The 20,248-nt window shown below is 41.6% G+C and overlaps 1 protein-coding gene across 16 annotated transcripts in view; it reads left to right on the top strand.

The window, feature by feature from the left end:
- The window catches only part of LOC128688974 (prominin-1), a 1,112,830-nt gene that overhangs the window by 798,052 nt on the left and 294,530 nt on the right, over positions 1-20,248 (top strand). For all 16 annotated transcript variants that reach the window (XM_070085551.1, XM_070085543.1, XM_070085554.1 and 13 more), the window contains one exon: positions 8,564-8,728. In XM_070085551.1, coding sequence (XP_069941652.1) covers positions 8,564-8,728 — 165 coding nt within the window. The remainder of the gene's footprint in view (positions 1-8,563; positions 8,729-20,248) is intronic.

Genomic DNA, 20,248 nt, shown 5'->3' with positions numbered 1-20,248 from the left:
TCGTTTATGTATACCTCTTTCTTTACTTTAATAGATGCAATTATTAAGTCTTTTTTCTTGTCATGTGAGTGGAATCTAAGCATAACACTTTTTCTACCATGGGATCCTAGTAACCTGGCTTCCTTTATTTCTGACTCTGGTACTGTAACTTTTGTTTGGCCCTTTATGATCTGGAGAGTAATTTCTTTACTGTTCTTTTGGTTCATATCACTGGGAAAAAGTGGACTGTTAGTACCTTGTGGGAGCACCAGCTAGAGCAAACAGCGTGGCAAACACCGGGGATTCACTGATGTCATGCCATATGTTAACACTCCTCTTTTAACTGTGTAAAAGAGAGATAGAGACAGAAAGAGATAGAAACAGTCAGAGAGATAGAGAGATAGAGACAGAAAGAGATAGAAACAGTCAGTCATTTAGGCAGCCTGACACAAAGCCAGCCAGACAGCCACCCAGCCTGCCGAACACGTATTATACGTTCCAGAATTGTTTCTCTTTACTTAGGGCATAGGTTATAGGACATTCTGGCAGGATGATGCTACCAGTGGTATCAAAATTGAAAGGATGGTGCACAAATGTTTCACATGGGTTATTATTGAGGTTTTTGATATTTCCTCGATCACTTGTGGCCACATCCATCTCCAAGCCACAAAACTCAGGGTCAGCATCACTTTCCTCTTAACCCTTTGACTGTCGCAAGCCCCTTTCTGAAACTGTCATTCTGTTGCAAAAGTTTTGGAAAAAAAAAAAAAATTTCTTATTAAATGATAGAGAATCTTCCCGATGGTAATGACACCAAAAGTACGAAATTTGGTCAAAAACTCACAGAATTACACTCTCATGAAGTTAGCGGTCTCAGCGACGTATATGCATCGGCAATTTCGCCAACTTTGAGCCCTGTTTTTGGCCAATATTAGACTCCTCAGTTGATGTGTATTGGACTTGTGGTGTAATTTGCTTACTCCTGAACATTCATAAAAATCGAACATTTCCACTACTTTGAGCTCAATTTCAAGGTCATTTTCATCGTGAAAGCAACGAAAATCATCTCTATTTCTGTAATATGTTTTCCATTTTATCATGTGAGACCATGAAAACGAGAATACAATGATAAATACTATACGAAAATACACCTCAAAGTTGGCGTTTTAATCCAAAAAAAATTTTTTTTTTTTCTCATTATGCACTGCATGCTGCAGGATTTTTTTTTATATGGTGCACATTGACCACACAGACCCATTCTCTCACATGTTGGCCTACCAGCTTTCTCCTGCTTGATTTGAAGCTGCTAGAATTTATGCGTATAAATACGTCAGAAACAGTGGCGGGTAAGACATAAATATAAGACGTAAACAGTCAAAGGGTTAAAAGAGGAGTGTTAATATACGACATGACATCAGTGAATCCCCGGTGTTTGCTCGAGCTGGTGCTCTATTGAACTGGTGCTCCCACAAGGTACTAAGTGGTCCCAGATTTTTTTAATACTGTGCACACCGAGTGTTAACCCTTTCAGGGTCGAGAGGCCCTCTCCTAAACTTGTTCGCAGGGTCGAAAAATTTTGGAAAAAAAAAAAAAAAAATTCTTATGAAAAGATAGAGAATCTTTTCCTGATCATAATGACACCAAAAGTATGAAATTTGGTGGAAAACTTATGGAATTATGCTCTTGCTAAGTTAGCGATCTCAGCGATGTTTACACATCAGCGATTTCGCCCACTTTGAGCCCCATTTTTCGCCAATTCTAGTGTACTAGTCAACAAAAATCATAACTATTTTGTTAGAACTCCATTTTTTCTATCAAAGGAGTAAAAGAAACCACCCATTTACCGATTTTAACTATCCAATAAGGTGGTCAGAATTTAGCAATTTTGCCAATTTCACAAATTTCAAAAGATACCAATTTCCAAATAGGGTCCAGAATAAACAAGACAGACATTCCTGGCACTAAAATAACATTTCCTCTGTTCATTAGTCATGTCCCCAGGCCCCTCTTACATTTCTTTTGCTTTCCACTTGGAATTTTTCTTATCACAAAAAATAGAAGATTTACTGTTATGCAGACTACTGCATTAGTGTAGAAATGGTATAAATAATATCAGCTCACGTGTGAAAGAATATTAGACTCGCCAGTTGACATGTCTTGGACGTGTGGCATGATTTGTTTACTTTTGAACTTTGGCAAAAATCGAACATTTCTGCTACTTTGAGTTCAATTTCAAGATACTTTTCATTGTGAAACCAATCAAAATCATCTCAGTTTCTTCCATTTTATAAAATGAGACCAGGAAAACTAGAATACAATCATAAATACCATATGAAAATGCAGTGCAAAGTCGCTGTTTTAAGCCAAAAACACAGTCAGAGTTTTTTTTTCTCATTATGCACTGTGTTCTGCAGGATTTTTTTTATACTGTGCACACTGACTACATAGACCCATTCTTTCATATGTAGGCCTACCAGCTTTCTCTCATTAGATTTGATGGTGCTCAAATTTCATACTTTTTGCTTTATTACCTTCAGAAAAAGATTCTCTACCATTTTATAAGAAAAAATAACAATTATTTTTTGAAAATTCTTGGATACTGGTGTGCACTTTGAAATTTGGCCTCTGGATCCTGAAAGGGTTCAGTATCACTCAACTTGTTTATGTTGACAGTATTGCAGCAGGTCTGCTGGCCAGTACTAGCTAGGTCCTCCTTTTCCCACTTACTGTCACTCATACATTAATTATTGCTGATCTACTGATTTCATAGATGAGGGCAAAGGTGCACTGCAATAGGCCTACTGGCCCATACCATCCATACACTATTCTGTTGTTAAACCATTGCTCTCCTAAATTAGAACATAGAATGGAGGAGTACTGCAGCAAGCCTACTAGCCCATGTTAGGCAGTCATCAAAGTTGTTAGCTTCGATGACGGCAGTTTGTTCCACTTATCTACAACTTGATAGCTGAACAGCATTTTCCTGCATTTTTAAATCTAAATTTATCTAACTTGAATCCATTATTTTGAGTTGATTAAATACAGCGGTCCCTCGTTTATCGTCGTTAATCCTCATTTGTGTCTTCAACTTCCAATTGTGGCCTCTTGTTTCTGTGTCCCCTCCCTGGAACATCCTGTCTTTGTCCACCTTGTCTATTCCACGCAGTATTTTATATGTCGTTATCATGTCTCCCCTGACCCTCCTGTCCTCCAGTGTCGTCAGGCCGATTTCCCTTAATCTTTCTTCATAGGACATTCCCCTTAGCTCTGGAACTAACCTTGTCGCAAACCTTTGTACTTTCTCTAGTTTCTTGACGTGCTTTATCAAGTGCGGGTTCCAAACAGGTGCTGCATACTCCAGTATGGGCCTGACATACACGGTGTACAGTGTCTTGAATGATTCCTTACTAAGGTATCGGAATGCTGTTCTCAGGTTTGCCAGGCGCCCATATGCTGCAGCAGTTATCTGATTGATGTGTGCTTCCGGAGACATGCTCGGTGTTATACTCACCCCAAGATCTTTCTCCTTGAGTGAGGTTTGCAGTCTTTGGCCACCTAGCCTATACTCTGTCTGTGGTCTTCTGTGCCCTTCCCCTATCTTCATGACTTTGCATTTGGCAGGATTAAATTCGAGAGGCCATTTGCTGGACCAGGTGTCCAGTCTGTCCAGGTCTCTTTGAAGTCCTGCCTGGTCCTCATCAGATTTAATTCTCCTCATTAACTTCACATCATCTGCAAACAGGGACACTTCTGAGTCTAACCCTTCCGTCATGTCGTTCACATATACCAAAAATAGCACTGGTCCTAGGACCGACCCCTGTGGGACCCCGCTCGTCACAGGTGCCCACTGTGATACATCATTACGTACCATGACTCGTTGTTGCCTCCCTGTCAGGTATTCTCTGATCCATTGCAGTGCCCTTCCTGTTATATGCGCCTGATGCTCTAGCTTCTGCACTAATCTCTTGTGAGGAACTGTGTCAAAGGCCTTCTTGCAGTCCAAGAAGATGCAATCAACCCACCCCTCTCTCTCGTGTCTTACTTCTGTTATTTTATCATAAAACTCCAGAAGGTTTGTGACACAGGATTTGCCTTCCGTGAATCCGTGCTGGTTGGCATTTATACTCTTGTTCCGTTCCAGGTGCTCCACCACTCTCCTCCTGATAATCTTCTCCATAATTTTGCATACTATACACGTCAATGACACAGGTCTGTAGTTTAGTGCCTCTTTTCTGTCTCCTTTTTTAAAAATGGGAACTACATTTGCCGTCTTCCATACCTCAGGTAGTTGCCCAGTTTCCAGGGACATGTTGAAGATTGTGGTAAGTGGCACGCACAACATATCTGCTCCCTCTCTAAGGACCCATGGGGAGATGTTGTCCGGTCCCATTGCCTTTGAGGTATCGATGTCCCTTAGCAGTTTCTTCACCTCCTCCTCATCTGTATGTATGTCGTCCAACACTTGTTGGTGTATTCCTTGCTGGTGTCCCCATCTGGTCTGTCCCCCCAGAGTCCTTCCTGTCTCTACTGTAAATACTTCCTTAAATCTCGTGTTGAGCTCCTCACATTCCTCTTGATCGTTTCTTGTGAGTTCTCCACCTTCTTTCCTCAGCCTTATCACCTGGTCCTTGACTGTTGTCTTCCTCCTAATGTGGCTATACAGCAGTTTCGGGTCAGATTTGACTTTCGATGCTATGTCGTTTTCATACTGTCGCTGGGCCTCCCTCCTTATCTGTGCATACTCGTTTCTGGCTCTTCTACTAATCTCCTTGTTTTCCTGGGTCCTATGCCTCCTGTACCTTTTCCATTCTCTGTTGCACTTAGTTTTTGCCTCCCTACACCTTCGGGTAAACCAAGGACTCGTTTTGGTCTTCCTATTATTTCTGTTTCCCTTGGGAACAAAACTTTCCTCTGCCTCCTTGCACTTTGTTGCCACATATTCCATCATCTCGTTTACTGATTTTCCTACCATTTCTCTGTCCCACTGAACCTCCTGCAGGAAGTTTCTCATACCTGTGTAGTCCCCCCTTTTATAGTTTGGCCTGTCCCCTTCAGTTCCTGTTACCTTCTCCACTTGTAACTCTACTATATAGTCAAAACTCAGAACCACGTGATTGCTAGCTCCAAGGGGCCTCTCGTAAGTGATGTCCTCAATGTCTGAACTGCTCAGGGTGAACACAAGATCCAGTCTTGCTGGCTCATCCTCCCCTCTCTCTCTGGTTGTGTCCCTGACATGTTGATGCATGAGGTTTTCAAGTACCACATCCATCATCTTGGCTCTCCATGTTTCAGGACCCCCATGTGGCTCCAGGTTTTCCCAGTCGATCTCCCTGTGGTTGAAATCGCCCATTACCAGTAACTTTGCTCTGCTCGAGTGAGCTCTTCTTGCCACCTCAGCCAGTGTGTCCACCATCACCCTGTTGTTTTCTTCGTACTCCTCTCTTGGCCTCCTGCAGTTCTGTGGTGGGTTATACATCACTCCAATGACTACTTTATGTTCTCCGGACTTAATTGTACCTACAATGTAGTCTCTTTCTCCAATCATGTCCATGCCTTCCATTTCCTCAAATCCCCATCGGTGTTTTATGAGCAGTGCAACCCCTCCTCCCCCTCTACTCCTTCTATCTTTCCTCAGGATCTGATATCCCATTGGGAAGATTGTGTCTGTTATTGTCTCAGCGAGTTTTGTTTCTGTGACTATGATGTCTGGGGATTTTTCACTGATTCTTTCGTTCCACTCCTCATGTTTATTCGTTATTCCATCCGCGTTTGTGTACCAAACCTTCAGTTTCTTTTCTATCATTTTGGTCATGCAAGAATATTTGGGTTGGGGGAGTGGGAGCCTTGGTGGGGGCCTATATGGGGCTGTGGTGTAGGTGGGGCTTGTGTTGATGGGGGTGGGGTCAGAATGCCCATAAGGGACAGCTGTTGGGGTGAGGTTTGTGATATGGGGGTTGGTGGCAGAGGGAACAGTGAGTGGGTTGTAGTATAGGTTGCTCAGTTGCGTTGGGAATGTCGCGGTTGGAGTCTTTTGGTGGGAGATTCTGTGGGGTGTGTTTGCCCTTCCTCCTGTGTCTGGGTCCTGCTCATTTTCGTTGCTTCTCGTTCCTCCTTGCGTCTCTGTACCCTCTCTTTGTGTGTGTGTGTGTGTCTGTGTGTGTGTGAGTGTCTGTGTGTGTGTCTGTGTGTGTGTCTGTGTGTGTGTCTGTGTGTGTGTCTGTGTGTGTGTGTCTGTGTGTGTGTGTGTGTGTGTGTGTGTGTACTCGCCTAGTTGAGGTTGCGGGGGTCGAGTCCGAGCTCCTGGCCCCGCCTCTTCACTGATCGCTACTAGGTCACTCTCCCTGAGCCGTGAGCTTTATCATACCTCTGCTTAAAGCTATGTATGGATCCTGCCTCCACTACATCGCTTCCCAAACTATTCCACTTACTGACTACTCTGTGGCTGAAGAAATACTTCCTAACATCCCTGTGATTCATCTGTGTCTTCAGCTTCCAACTGTGTCCCCTTGTTACTGTGTCCAATCTCTGGAACATCCTGTCTTTGTCCACCTTGTCAATTCCTCTCAGTATTTTGTATGTCGTTATCATGTCCCCCCTATCTCTCCTGTCCTCCAGTGTCGTCAGGTTGATTTCCCTTAACCTCTCCTCGTAGGACATACCTCTTAGCTCTGGGACTAGTCTTGTTGCAAACCTTTGCACTTTCTCTAGTTTCTTTACGTGCTTGGCTAGGTGTGGGTTCCAAACTGGTGCCGCATACTCCAATATGGGCCTAACGTATACGGTGTACAGGGTCCTGAACGATTCCTTATTAAGATGTCGGAATGCTGTTCTGAGGTTTGCTAGGCGCCCATATGCTGCAGCAGTTATTTGGTTGATGTGCGCTTCAGGAGATGTGCCTGGTGTTATACTCACCCCAAGATCTTTTTCCTTGAGTGAGGTTTGTAGTCTCTGACCCCCTAGACTGTACTCCGTCTGCGGCCTTCTTTGCCCTTCCCCAATCTTCATGACTTTGCACTTGGTGGGATTGAACTCCAGGAGCCAATTGCTGGACCAGGTCTGCAGCCTGTCCAGATCCCTTTGTAGTTCTGCCTGGTCTTCGATCGAGTGTATTCTTCTCATCAACTTCACGTCATCTGCAAACAGGGACACCTCAGAGTCTATTCCTTCCGTCATGTCGTTCACAAATACCAGAAACAGCACTGGTCCTAGGACTGACCCCTGCGGGACCCCGCTGGTCACAGGTGCCCACTCTGACACCTCGCCACGTACCATGACTCGCTGCTGTCTTCCTGACAAGTATTCCCTGATCCATTGTAGTGCCTTCCCTGTTATCCCTGCTTGGTCCTCCAGTTTTTGCACCAATCTCTTGTGTGGAACTGTGTCAAACGCCTTCTTGCAGTCCAAGAAAATGCAATCCACCCACCCGTCTCTCTCTTGTCTTACTGCTGTCACCATGTCATAGAACTCCAGTAGGTTTGTGACACAGGATTTCCCGTCCCTGAAACCATGCTGGCTGCTGTTGATGAGATCATTCCTTTCTAGGTGTTCCACCACTCTTCTCCTGATAATGTGTGTGTGTGTGTGTGTGTGTGTGTGTGTGTGTGTGTGTGTATGTGTGTGTGTCTGTCTGTCTGTCTGTCTGTCTGTCTGTCTGTCTGTCTGTCTGTGTGTCTGTCTGTGTGTCTGTCTGTCTGTCTGTCTGTCTGTCTGTCTGTGTGTGTGTGTGTGTGTGCCTGAGGGTAGGGGATTTGTGTGTTTCTGAAGGTAGGAGATTTGTGTGTTTCTGAAGGTAGGAGATTTGTGTGTTTCTGAAGGTAGGAGATTTGTGTGTTTCTGAAGGTAGGAGATTTGTGTGTTTCTGAAGGTAGGAGATTTGTGTGTTTCTGAAGGTAGGGGATTTGTGTGTTTCTGAAGGTAGGGGATTTGTGTGTTTCTGAAGGTAGGAGATTTGTGTGTTTCTGAAGGTAGGAGATTTGTGTGTTTCTGAAGGTAGGGGATTTGTGTGTTTCTGAAGGTAGGGGATTTGTGTGTTTCTGAAGGTAGGAGATTTGTGTGTTTCTGAAGGTAGGAGATTTGTGTGTTTCTGAAGGTAGGGGATTTGTGGGGTTCTGAAGGTAGGAGATTTGTGTGTTTCTGAAGGTAGGGGATTTGTGGGGTTCTGAAGGCATGTGATTTGTGGGGTTCTGAAGGTAGGGGATTTGTGGGATTTATTTGTTTGGTGATTTGCTTGAAGAAATCCTTACTCGATCTTTCTCCTTGTATGTTGTCAGCTGTTTCTGGTCTCCCTTGTACAAGACTCAGTGTTAGCATTGGAAGTATGATATTAGGGTTTTCATATAAATTGTTTTACCAGTGATATGAGAATTTACACTTTTTTTATGAAGTTTTGTTTTTTAAATTTTATTTAAGAAATTGTGTAAAGCTCCAGCAGCCTGATTGAAGAGGCTATGGGGGGTGAAGACTTGCAGAGCTGTCAACAGGTTGTCAACAATAGTTGCAGTCATATAGGTTTTTGTACTTTGTGCACTGATCATTTACTTTTATTTACCAGTAAATTGTATATAAAAAAAATGTGTACTTTCAGGCAGTGGGGAGCTTGTCAAAATTGAACTGGCTAGAGTAACAAAAGCTGTGGCTATTGACAACTTGACAGCCATTGCAACAAGCCTGTCAGTCATCAAGAAGGATCTTTGGGAAATCAAGAATGCAACATTGCAGCTTCAGGACCAGACATCTAATCTACAGAGTGGTGAGTTAATTACTAGGGTACTCCAGTCAGTACACTAGCTCTTATTTTAGGAAGAACACATGACATTAAATTGTTAAGTTCCATGCAGGACGATACAGGTTGTGACTAAAACTCTTCAATAAACTCCAAATAATAAAGACAGTTTCATGCAGTGAAATAAGAAGACAGAAAAAAATATGAAAGAGGATTCTTGGCATTACTGTACATCTGTAATTCTTAGAACTGAGTCTCAGGGATGGTACTAGGTTCCTGTTAAGAAATGTTAAAGTAGCTTCAAGTGCAACTTTTTAACAAGTTTGTGAAATATTTTATATACACAATGGAGCTTGAGGAATAGGTCTCAGTTCTGTGGCCAGTAATGAGTCATAATACTGTGACTAAGACTGAGCATTACAGTACAGTGGACCCCCAGTTAACGATATTTTTTCATTCCAGAAGTATGTTCAGGTGCCAGTACTGACCGAATTTGTTCCCATAAGGAATATTGTGAAGTAGATTAGTCCATTTCAGACCCCCAAACATACTCGTACAAAGGCACTTGCATAAATACACTTACATAATTGGTCGCATTGGGAGGTGATCGTTAAGCGGGGGTCCACTGTACTTTAGACACCTAAATGAGTAAGTTATATCAACATGATACTGACAAGCCCTGCCTCTAGCACTTTGGTAATTTAAAAAAAGAAGAGGATTGGAAAGACTTTTAAAACAATGTTTGTGAGAGTTCAAGCTTGTGGTTAGTTACTGGATAGTACAGTACCTGTTTGGCAAATATTGATTATTGGATTCAGTTTTATTATATGTATTCTGGGCAGAGAACTTGTTATTGATTGATACATGAGACTTTTGTGCAACATTTGGGTATCTTTATTCCAGAAATGTTTTGCCAGCCAGTGGCTTCTTCAGTCCATGCAAAGAAAGGTGGAAGATGAAGTTTGAGATAATCAGTCCCTCAGCCTGGAGTTGATGCATTCAGACTGAACACATCAGCTCCAGGCTGAGGGACTGATTACCTCAAACTCCTCATCTTCCACCTTTCTCCACATTGGACTGAAGAAGTCACTGACTTGCAAAATGTTTCTAGAATAAAGATACCCAAATGTTGCACAAGTATCTCATTTATCAACTTGTCAATTTTCTAAACCGTTCATTCACATTTCGTTGCCGTTTTACTCTATGGTGGTTTTGGATTTATTTTAAGGTCTTGGTTTAGTAGCAGTGATATGTTAATACTGTATCAAGTTTTGACTCTCCAGGACCTGTAAAGTAAAAAGTTAATTTGCAGCTGTTAGTGACAGGCTTACAAAGTTCATTGTAGGTGTTCTGATGCATACGTCTAACTAGTGGTGTGCTAAGAAGCAAAGTAGGTATTACTTAGCATATAAAAATTCTTCCTTTCAGAATTAAATATCTGAGTAAAATATTATTTAATTGTACAGTATATAGCATTCTGCACTTTTGATGTTTGTTTCTTTTAATTTAAACTTAGTTTTAAAGGAGTTGAGACTTACCTGGTTGATGAGACTAGCACCAGACAAGCCTGGCCCAGGGCCAGGCTGCAGGAATAGGAAAAATTTTGATTCCTGTCAAATGCACGTCAAAAGTAAACTTTAAAACTTATTAGATGAGCATATGTTGCTTGAATTCCTTTCCTTCTGATATGCAACATTGGCTCTGCAGTATTCGACTGCTTACAGGGAAAAATATGCCATTGCAACATGTAAGATGAAAACTATGAATTTAAAATATATTTAGCACAATTTTTCCTAAATACATGTAAGTAGGTTTCATATCTAATATGCTGTGAAAGAGCATTCTGAAAGAATTATCCCCTTGGTAATATTTATCTATTTGTCATCCCTGAAAAAAAAAAATTCCTTGGCTGGAGATTTGCGCAGTGAAAGCAAAGCTTACAGCCTTCACCTACCCTCATGGAATCCCCTTCTTACTCTCATGGAATCTGTTACAAAAAATGCGATATCTATGAAGCATAGCCATCTCCAGTGAATACTAGAAAGGACAGCCTTTCTAGCATTCAGCCTGTTACTGGGATTTTGTAACAAGTAGTCAGTATCCTGGTCCAGTTATCTATTAGAATTTAATAGTAACATTCAGTAGTGCTTTAGGATTACAGTTGGTAGGTAACTAACTAAAGAAATAAAATTTAAGAAGTTTATTAATTCTTTCAGGGTTTCTGATGTACTAGTATGGTTTACACACCGGGGTTATTGATGTACTAGAACGCCTAAATTCTAGCGCCTTCAAATCTAGCGAGAGAAAGCTAGTAGGCCGTCATATGAAAGAATGGGTCTATGAGGTCAGTGTGCATGGTATTAAAAAAAATCCTGCAGCACTCGATGCACAATGAGAAAAAAAAACTCCGAACGTGTTTTTGGTTTAAAACAGCGACTTTGTAGTGTATTTTCCTATGCTATTTATGGTTGTATTCTAGTTTTCCTGGTTTCATTTTATAGAATTGAAGACATGTTACAGAAATTGAGATGATTTTGATTTGTTTCATAATGAAAAATACCTTGAAATTGAGCTCAAAGTAGCAGAAATGTTCGATTTTTACCAAATTTCAAAAGTAAACAAATGCAAGGCGTCCAATACATGCCAACTGGTGAGTCTTTCACAAGTGCACTGATATTATTTATACCATTTCTACACCATTTCTACACTAATGCAGTAGTCTGCATAACAGTAAATCTTCTATTTTTTGTGAGAATAAAAATTCAAAGTGGAAAGCAAAAGAGATGTAAGAGGGGCCTGGGGATGCAACTGATGAACAGGGAAAATGTTATTTTAGTGCCAGGAATGTCTGTCTTGCTTATTCTGGACCCTATTCGGAAATTGGCATCTTCTGAAATTTGTGTGAAATTGGCAAATTTGCCAATTTGTGACCACTTTATTGGATAGTTGAAATCAGTAAATAGGTGGTTTCTTGTAATCATTCGATAGAAAAAATGAAGTTCTAGCAAATTAGATATGATTTTTGTCGACTAATACACTGAAATTGGCCGAAAATAAGGCTCAAAGTGGGCGAAATCGCCGATGCGTAAACATCGCCAAGACCGCTAACTTTGCAAGAGCATAATTCCTTAAGTTTTCCATCAAATTTCATACTTTTGGTGTCATTATGTTCGGGAAAAGATTCTCTATCATTTCATAAGAATTTTTTTTTTTTTTTTTTTTTTTTTCCAAAAAATTTTCGACCCTGAGAACGAGTTTAGGAGAGGGCCTCTCAACCCTGAAAGGATTAATAAAGATAACGTTGTCTAGGTGGACAAAATTGAAGTAAATTAATTTAATATAATATAGGATATAAGTTCCTACACTTCTCTTGTATACAGTATTATTGTGCTGAAGGCACATGTTTTTTTTTTTTTTATTTTATAATTTGTAGCATACATACAGAGGTACAAAAAAATACAGGTAAGAGTAGCATGCCAAAGCCACTTATATGCATAGCATTACGGGCAGGCTTAAAATTAACTAAGATTAACTAAGCAAAGATGTAATCAGTGATAAAACATTATTGTAAACAGATAACAATAAAGCACAAATGAGTATTACAAAGACAGGTCATATGGTTGCATGCATTGCTGTACATTCAGTAGAATGGAGTATTCTGTTAGGTTGTGTATTTAAAAAATAACAAAGTTAGATTGGGTCTTGGGTTTAACATTTATGTGATATAATTGTGAGAAACATTTAGGATATACAATTTATAAGGTACAGTTATTCAGTATTTATTTGGTCATAACCTTATGGCTTTTAAGTACCGTCTGGTACACTGTCATCATTGACGAACATAATACTAATATATACAAGTGATTATGTATGTATGTAGGTGCTCATAAGAAGTTCGCTATGTCTCAAGACTCGACTTGACTTAACCAGTGACTGACTAAGTGTACTTAAATAAACTGTCTTCCTGACCAACCTGGCAATCAGAACAGCTTGCTTGAACAGTAAGATGACCGATTTGCCAAACAGCAACATAACAAGCAGCAGCAACTCAGTCAGGAACAAGGAGATCACATAACGACCTTAAGTGGGGACCATCTGCAGATCCTCCACAAAAGTCACAAAACTCCCTTAATACTGAATCTAAGTTCAGCATAACAAAATCCCCAACTGTGACGGTGCACAGATACCAGAACAGATTAGTCAGAAGCTACAGCTCAGGACCTGAAATATCTTAGTGTCAGTGCAACACACAACCTCAGTAAAACGTCTAAAATCACTAAGTCTAGGCAATGCTGTGTGCACAGAGTTGCACAGAGTTGCGATAGAGGAGGGAAGGGGGGGAAGGGAAGGGGAGGACGAGACGAGATGGAGACGAAACGAGGTAAGGCAGTCTCCTCACTCAGGTGTGATCACACCACCATAGTCACGTGACTTTCCCATGGACTGCTCCTGCCCAGCAACTACAGAGAAGCCGGCAATTAAACAAACAAGGAGGCAGTTATCAAGGTAGTTTACCAATGTGGGCAGGTACTAGACACACTCGAACAATGAACACAGGATAAGGTGTAAATGTTACATCCTACCTAATAATATAGCTAGGTCAAATAATAATATAAAGCAATATATTTACGATTTAGCTAATATCGTAAATATCAGCAATATAGAATTATATGAACAGGTAATATACATTAAAATTGAGATATGTACATGTACATACATTGTGAGTCATTCAGGGGTTGCAATAGAATCCCTCTCCTACCCTCATGGAATCCCCCCTCCTACCCTCATGGAAACCCCCTCCTACCCTCACAGAATCCCCCTCCTACCCTCACAGAATCCCCCTCCTACCCTCATGGAATCCCCCCTCCTACCCTCATGGAATCCCCTTCCTACCCTCATGGAATCCCCCCTCCTACCCTCATGGAATCCCCCCTCCTACCCTCATAGAATCTTCCCTCCTACCCTAATGGAATTCTCCTCCTACCCTCATGGAATCCCCCCGCCTACCCTCATGGAATCCCCCCTCCTACCCTCATGGAATCCCCCCTCCTACCCTCATGGAATCCCCCCTCCTACCCTCATGGAATCCTCCCTCCTACCCTAATAGAATTCCTCTCCTACCCTCATGGAATTCCCCCTCCTACCCTCATGGAATCCCCACTACTACCCTCATGGAATCCCCCTTCCTACCCTCATGGAATCTCCCTCCTACCCTCATGGAATCCCCCTCCTACCCTCATGGAATTCCCCTCATACCCTCATGGAATCCCCCCTCCTACTCTCATGGAATCCCCCCTCCTACCTTCATGGAATCCCCCTTTTACCTTCATGGAATCCCCCTCCTACCCTAATGGAATTCCCCTCCTACCTTCATAGAATCTCCCTCCTACCCTAATGGAATTCCCCTCCTACCCTCATGGAATCCCCCCTCCTATCCTCATGGAATCCCCCCTCCTATCCTCATGGAATCCCCCCTCCTACCCTCATAAAATCCCCCTCCTACCCTCATGGAATCCCCCTTCTATCCTCATAGAATACCCCATCCTACCTTTATGGAATCTCCCTCCTACTCTCCCCATGATGTCCACCCCTCCTACCCTCCCCATGATGTCCCTCCCTCCTACCCTCCCCATGGAATCCCACCTCCTACCCTCATGGAATTTCCCCTCCTACCCTCCCCATGGTGTCTCCCCTCCTTCCCTCCCCATGGTGTCCCCCCTCCTTCCCTCCCCATGGTGTCCCTTCTCCTACCCTCCTCATGGTGTCCTCTCTCCTACCCTCTCCATGATATTACCCCCTCTGCCAGAAATATGACAGGATAGAGTGGATATGATAGTGGATAGGGGAGCAATGTGGCAGATGTTGCAAGTGTATGGAATAGGTGGTAAGTTACTAAATACTGTCAAGAGTTTTTATAAGGATAGTGAGGCTCAGGTTAGGGTGTGTAGAAGAGAGGGAGATTACTTCCCGGTAAAAGTAGGTCTTAGACAGGGATGTGTAATGTCACCATGGTTGTTTAATATATTTATAGATGGGGTTGTAAAAGAAGTAAATGCTAGAGTGTTGGGGAGAGGGGTGGGATTAAATTATGGGGAATCAAATACAAAATGGGAGTGATACTGTGGGAAATTCTAAAGAAAAATTGCAAAGGTTTGTGGACGAGTTTGGGAGTGTGTGTAAAGGTAGAAAGTTGAAAGTGAACATAGATAAGAGTAAGGTGATGAGGGTATCAAATGATTTAGATAAAGAAAAATTGGATGTCACATTGGAGAGAAGGAGTATGGAAGAAGTAAATGTTTTCAGATATTTGGGAGTTGACTTGTCAGGGGATGGGTTTGTGAAAGATGAGGTTAACCATAGAATTGATGAAGGAAGAAAGGTGAGTGGTGCATTGAGGTATCTGTGGAGACAAAAAAAAAGTTATCCATGGAGGCAAAGAAGGGAATGTACAAAAGTATAGTGGTACCAACATTCTTAAATGGGTGTGAAGCTTGGGTTGCAAATGCTGCGGCAAGGAAGTGGCTGGAGGCAGTGGAGATGTCCTGTCTAAGAGCAGTGTGTGGTGTAAATACTGTGCAGAGAATTTGGAGTGTGGAAATTAGGAGAAGGTGTGGAGTTACTAAAAGTATTAGTCAGAGGGCTGAAGAGGGGTTGTTGAGGTGGTTTGGTCATTTAGAGAGAATGGATCAAAGTAGAATGACATGGAGAGCATATAAATCTGTAGGGGAAGGAAGGCAGGGTAGGGGTCGTCCTCGAAAAGGTTGGAGGGAGGGGGTAAAGGAGGTTTTGTGGGGAAGGGGCTTGGACTTCCAGAAAGCATGTGTGAGTGTGTTAGATAGGAGTGAATGGAGACGAATGGTATTTGGGACCTGATGAGCTGTTGGAGTGTGAGCAGGGTAATATTTAGTGAAGGGATTCAGGGAAACCAGTTGTTTTTATATAGCTGGACTTGAGTACTGGAAATGAGTATTGGCACTTTAGCCCTTTAGGGTCGGCAGGCCCTCTCCTAAACTTGTTCTCAGGGTCGGAAATTTTTTGAAAAAAAAAAAAAAATTATTTTTCTCACGGAATGATAGAGAATCTTTTTCCGATCATAATGACACCAAAAGTATGAAATTTGATGGAAAACTTGCGGAATTATGCTCTCGCAAAGTTAGCGGTCTCGACGATGTTTACGCATTGGTAATTTCGCCCACTTTGAACCCTATTTTTGGCCAATTCCAATGTACCAATCGACAAAAATCATAACTATTTCGCTAGAACTCCATTTTTTCTATCGAATGAGTACAAGAAACCACCCATTTACCAATTTCAACTATCCAATAAAGTGGTCAGAAATTGGCAATTTCACCAGTTTCACACAAATTTCAAAGGATGCTAATTTCCAAATAGGGACCAGAATAAACAAGACAGACATTCCTGTCACTAAAATAACATTTACTCTGTTCATTAGTCATGTCCCCAGGCCTCTGTTACATTTCTTTTGCTTTTCACTTTGAATTTTTATTATCACAAAAAATAGAAGATTTACTGTTATGCAGACTACTGCATTAGTGTAGAAATGGTGTGGAAATGGTATAAATAATATCAGCGCACTTGTGAAAGAATATTAGACTCGCCAGTTGATGTGTATCGGATGCATGGCATGTTTTGTTTACTTTTGAACTTTGGCAAAAATCGAACATTTCTGCTACTTTGAGCTCAATTTCAAGGTACTCTCCATTGTGAAACCAATCAAAATCATCTCAATTTTCGTAATATGTCTCCCATTCTATAAAGTGAGACCAGGAAAACTAAAATACAACCATAAATAGCATAGGAAAATACACTACAAAGTCGCTGTTTTAACCCTTTCAGGGTCCAAGGCCAAAATCTGAAGTCACGCACCAGTGTCCAAGAAATTTTGAAAAAAAAAAAAATTATTTTTTCTTACAAAATTAAAGAGCATATTTTTGTGAAGGTAATAAAACAAAAAAAAATAGAATCTGATCATTACTTACCAAGATACAGTGCCAAGAAGTTTATAGAAAATGATGTGGTGGCGGCAACATCGACGAATTCCACATACGCGTATTATATTATTTTGTTGTTTTAGTTGTTTTTTCTTTTCTTTTCCAATTTTTTTCTATTCCTACTAACATTTGGGGCCTGAGAGACCAATACTGTATATAATTGATATATATATACTCACTGTATTGAACACAATAACCGCACTAAAGTTATTATCATATTATTGTTTACCACTGTTGTTTATTACAATAAACATGCACAAATATTGTATAATACTAATGTTCTATCATATATTTACATATTTACAATCACTGGACATGGTTTTAGAACTGCTGGAGCTTGTGGAACTCCTTGAAACAAGGCACCATGCACAGAGGCACCTTACATTCCTCACACATAAACCGAGTGTCTTTGCGTCTTTGTTGCCGTCGTTTTGTTTGTGCACAGACAATGCATCTCTTCTGAGCAAATTTCTTTTGAGTTGAAGGAAGCTGTATTATGAAATGATCACCTTCTCTCCTCAAACGCTTGGGTATATTGTGATGAATTCGAGGACCATGTTGTATTGCAGGTGTTGTTACCTGGTACTTCATTATGAGTTGTCTGACAACAGACAAACAAAATTCACCATACGGTGGTCTGTTACCAGTCTTTATTTGGTACATATATGCATTCAGCATTGAAATGTCCATGAGATGGAAGAAAAGTTTCATGTACCACTTGTAACTCTTACGAACACAGTCAACAAAACCAATCTGCATGTCACACTTGTCAACCAAGCGCATGTTTTGTGTATAATCAATCACTGTCACTGGTTTTCGAATACGTTCATTAGTCACTCGATCAACTTTGCCACTGTCTTGCATTTCATTACGGTGAATGGTTGTCAACAATGTGACATCTCGTTTGTCATGCCACCGTAATGCCATGATGTCATTGGCAGTAAACACCTGCATGTCATCACCACGAACACCTGCGTTGAGCCTGGGCATATGTTTACGATTAGAACGCACTGTGCCACACACATCTGTCTTGTTCACTCGCATGAAATCACTGAGTAATGGGCTTGTGTACCAGTTATCGGTATATAATGTATGGCCCTTACCTAGATAAGGTGCCATCATGTTTCTCACTACGTCACCTGATATACCCAATAACATCTTGGTATCTTTCAATGTTTTACTACCAGTGTATACAACAATATCCAACACCAGGCCACTGTCACAATCACAGAGTACAAACAATTTTATACCAAAGCGGTTCCTCTTGCTCGGTATATACTGCTTGAATGACAGTCTACCTTTGAACAAAATCAAAGACTCGTCAATTACAAGATTCTTGAATGGATAAAAGTATGTCCTGAACTTTTGTTTGAGATACATGAAAACATTTCTAATCTTGTATAACCTGTCACTTCTGTCAGGCCTGGTTTTGTCAGAGAAGTGCAACATACGTAACAGTAAGATAAACCTGTTCACTGGTATTATTTCACTGAAGGATGGGGTACAAATTAGCCGATCTGTGGACCAGTATGCTTTTATATTATGCTTATAGACGTGAGGCATAAGCATTATTGTTGCAAAAAGCAAATACATTTCTGCAACAGTTGTCTCTTTCCACCTGTGTAGTCTTGACTGTGGTGATAAGATCGTATTTGCCATGGTGTACTGAAAATACTTATTACTTTCCCTGACAATAATTTCCATCAATGGCTGGTCAAAGAAAAATTCAAAGAATTCCAGTTCATTGGCCGTGGTTCCAAGGGGACAGGTAGGTAGAATTCCACTTTGAGAGTCATCAAAGTGGTGAGGGCTGGGAACAAAATTGGGATTTTGCTGCCAATCCCAGATACGGTTTGCTGGTGGATACTGGACATAGGCTGGTTGTACGGGTGGTTGTGGCGGGCTGGTGGGTGACGCTCCGCTTTGTCCTTGAACTGACGAGTCAGCAGCGTGGGTCCCCGCGTGGCACAGTGAGTCATGCATGGCGGTGCCACTACCACCACCAGCCCCACTAACACCATCCACTGATGCCTGTGGCCCATCCATGTCAAGTGTAGCCACATCATCCTCACTATCACTACCTAAAACGGGTGTAGGGCCACGGGATGTACTCCGTCCCCTGGGCACAGCATAGGGTACACTACCCGAGCGCATGCAGCGGTGAACATACCGACGCTTCACTGGTGAATATGTTTCCTCACTATCACTACTCGAATGATCGTCGAGCGCAATAAAATCACAATCCACGTCAGAATCATCGTCATTACTGAAGTCAGAGGCCAGGCCACGGGAAAATATTAGTTTTCTCTTACGTTTAGGAACACCCGACCGTGAGTCACGAGTGCCCACACCAGAGGTAGAAGGTCGAGGATCGTCGGGGTTTTCTGCACTATTATCGATATCCTGGTCATTATTTTCGGTCACTAACTTATCAAAGCCGTAGAATTCGTCTTCATTTCCACTTCCATCAGTGTCAGAACTATCAGACAGGAAGAGGAGAGTCCCAATTTTCCAGGGAGTGAGAGCTGACTTGCGACGAGGCATGGTGAACAAGGGTGACTGAGCCGGCGTTCCCACAATGCTATGCAGGCGCCTAGATTTTTTGTTTATGGCGCACACCCACGGCGCAGACCCATTCTCTCACATGTAGGCCTATGAGCGCTTTCGCGCTAAATTTGACGGCGCTAGAATTTTGGCATAGATCTACGGTTTGGACACTCACCGAACAGCCGTAGATCTACGGGACGGACCCTGAAAGGGTTAAACCAAAAACACAGTCGAAGTTTTTTTTTTTATACTGTGCACACTGACCACATAGACCCATTCTTTCATATGTAGGCCTACCAGCTTTCTCTCGCTAGATTTAAAGGAGCTAGAATTTATGCATACTAGTACAGCACCAACCCTGAAAGGGTTAAAGGAGGGGTTTAGGATTTTGGCAGTTTGGAGGGGTATGTTATATATGCTTCTAAACTGTTGTATCTGGGCTCCTCTGCAAAGACAGTGATTGTGTAAGTGAGGTGAAAGTGTTGAATGATGAAGAAAGTATCTTCTTTTTTGGGGATTTTCTTTTTGGATCTCCCTGCCTCGGTGGGAGACGGCCGACTTGTTGAAACAAAGAAAAAACTTAACCAGGTTTTTATTAGATTCTTTACGAGTCTTAGAGCTTTTACACTCCATGAAGCGAGTTCAAAAAAGAATTTCCAGAGCTTGCTTTTCAGTCATTGAAATGTAACAACAGTATTTTTTTTTTTTAGTGAAAACACCTTATAAGGGATGTTTACATATCAAAATAAAATAATTCAAAGGAAAAATGGCAACATAAGTTTTGAGTTTCATAAAACTGAATGACTTAGAAGAGACTTATGGTAAAGTAGCCAGTCTTTGTTAATTAAGATGAAGATTCTGTCTTGATTATTGACTTGGAGAGTTATTAACCCAGGAAAACCCAGTAAAGCTACTGTCATCAGACTGTCAGGTTTATTTCCATTAGGGTCTTTTAATTCTCTTTCCTATGATGTCACCCATACCCATC

Source organism: Cherax quadricarinatus, chromosome 16, assembly GCF_038502225.1.
Source record: "Cherax quadricarinatus isolate ZL_2023a chromosome 16, ASM3850222v1, whole genome shotgun sequence".
Taxonomy (NCBI): domain Eukaryota; kingdom Metazoa; phylum Arthropoda; class Malacostraca; order Decapoda; family Parastacidae; genus Cherax; species Cherax quadricarinatus.
This window is presented reverse-complemented; position numbering and strand designations above follow the sequence as displayed.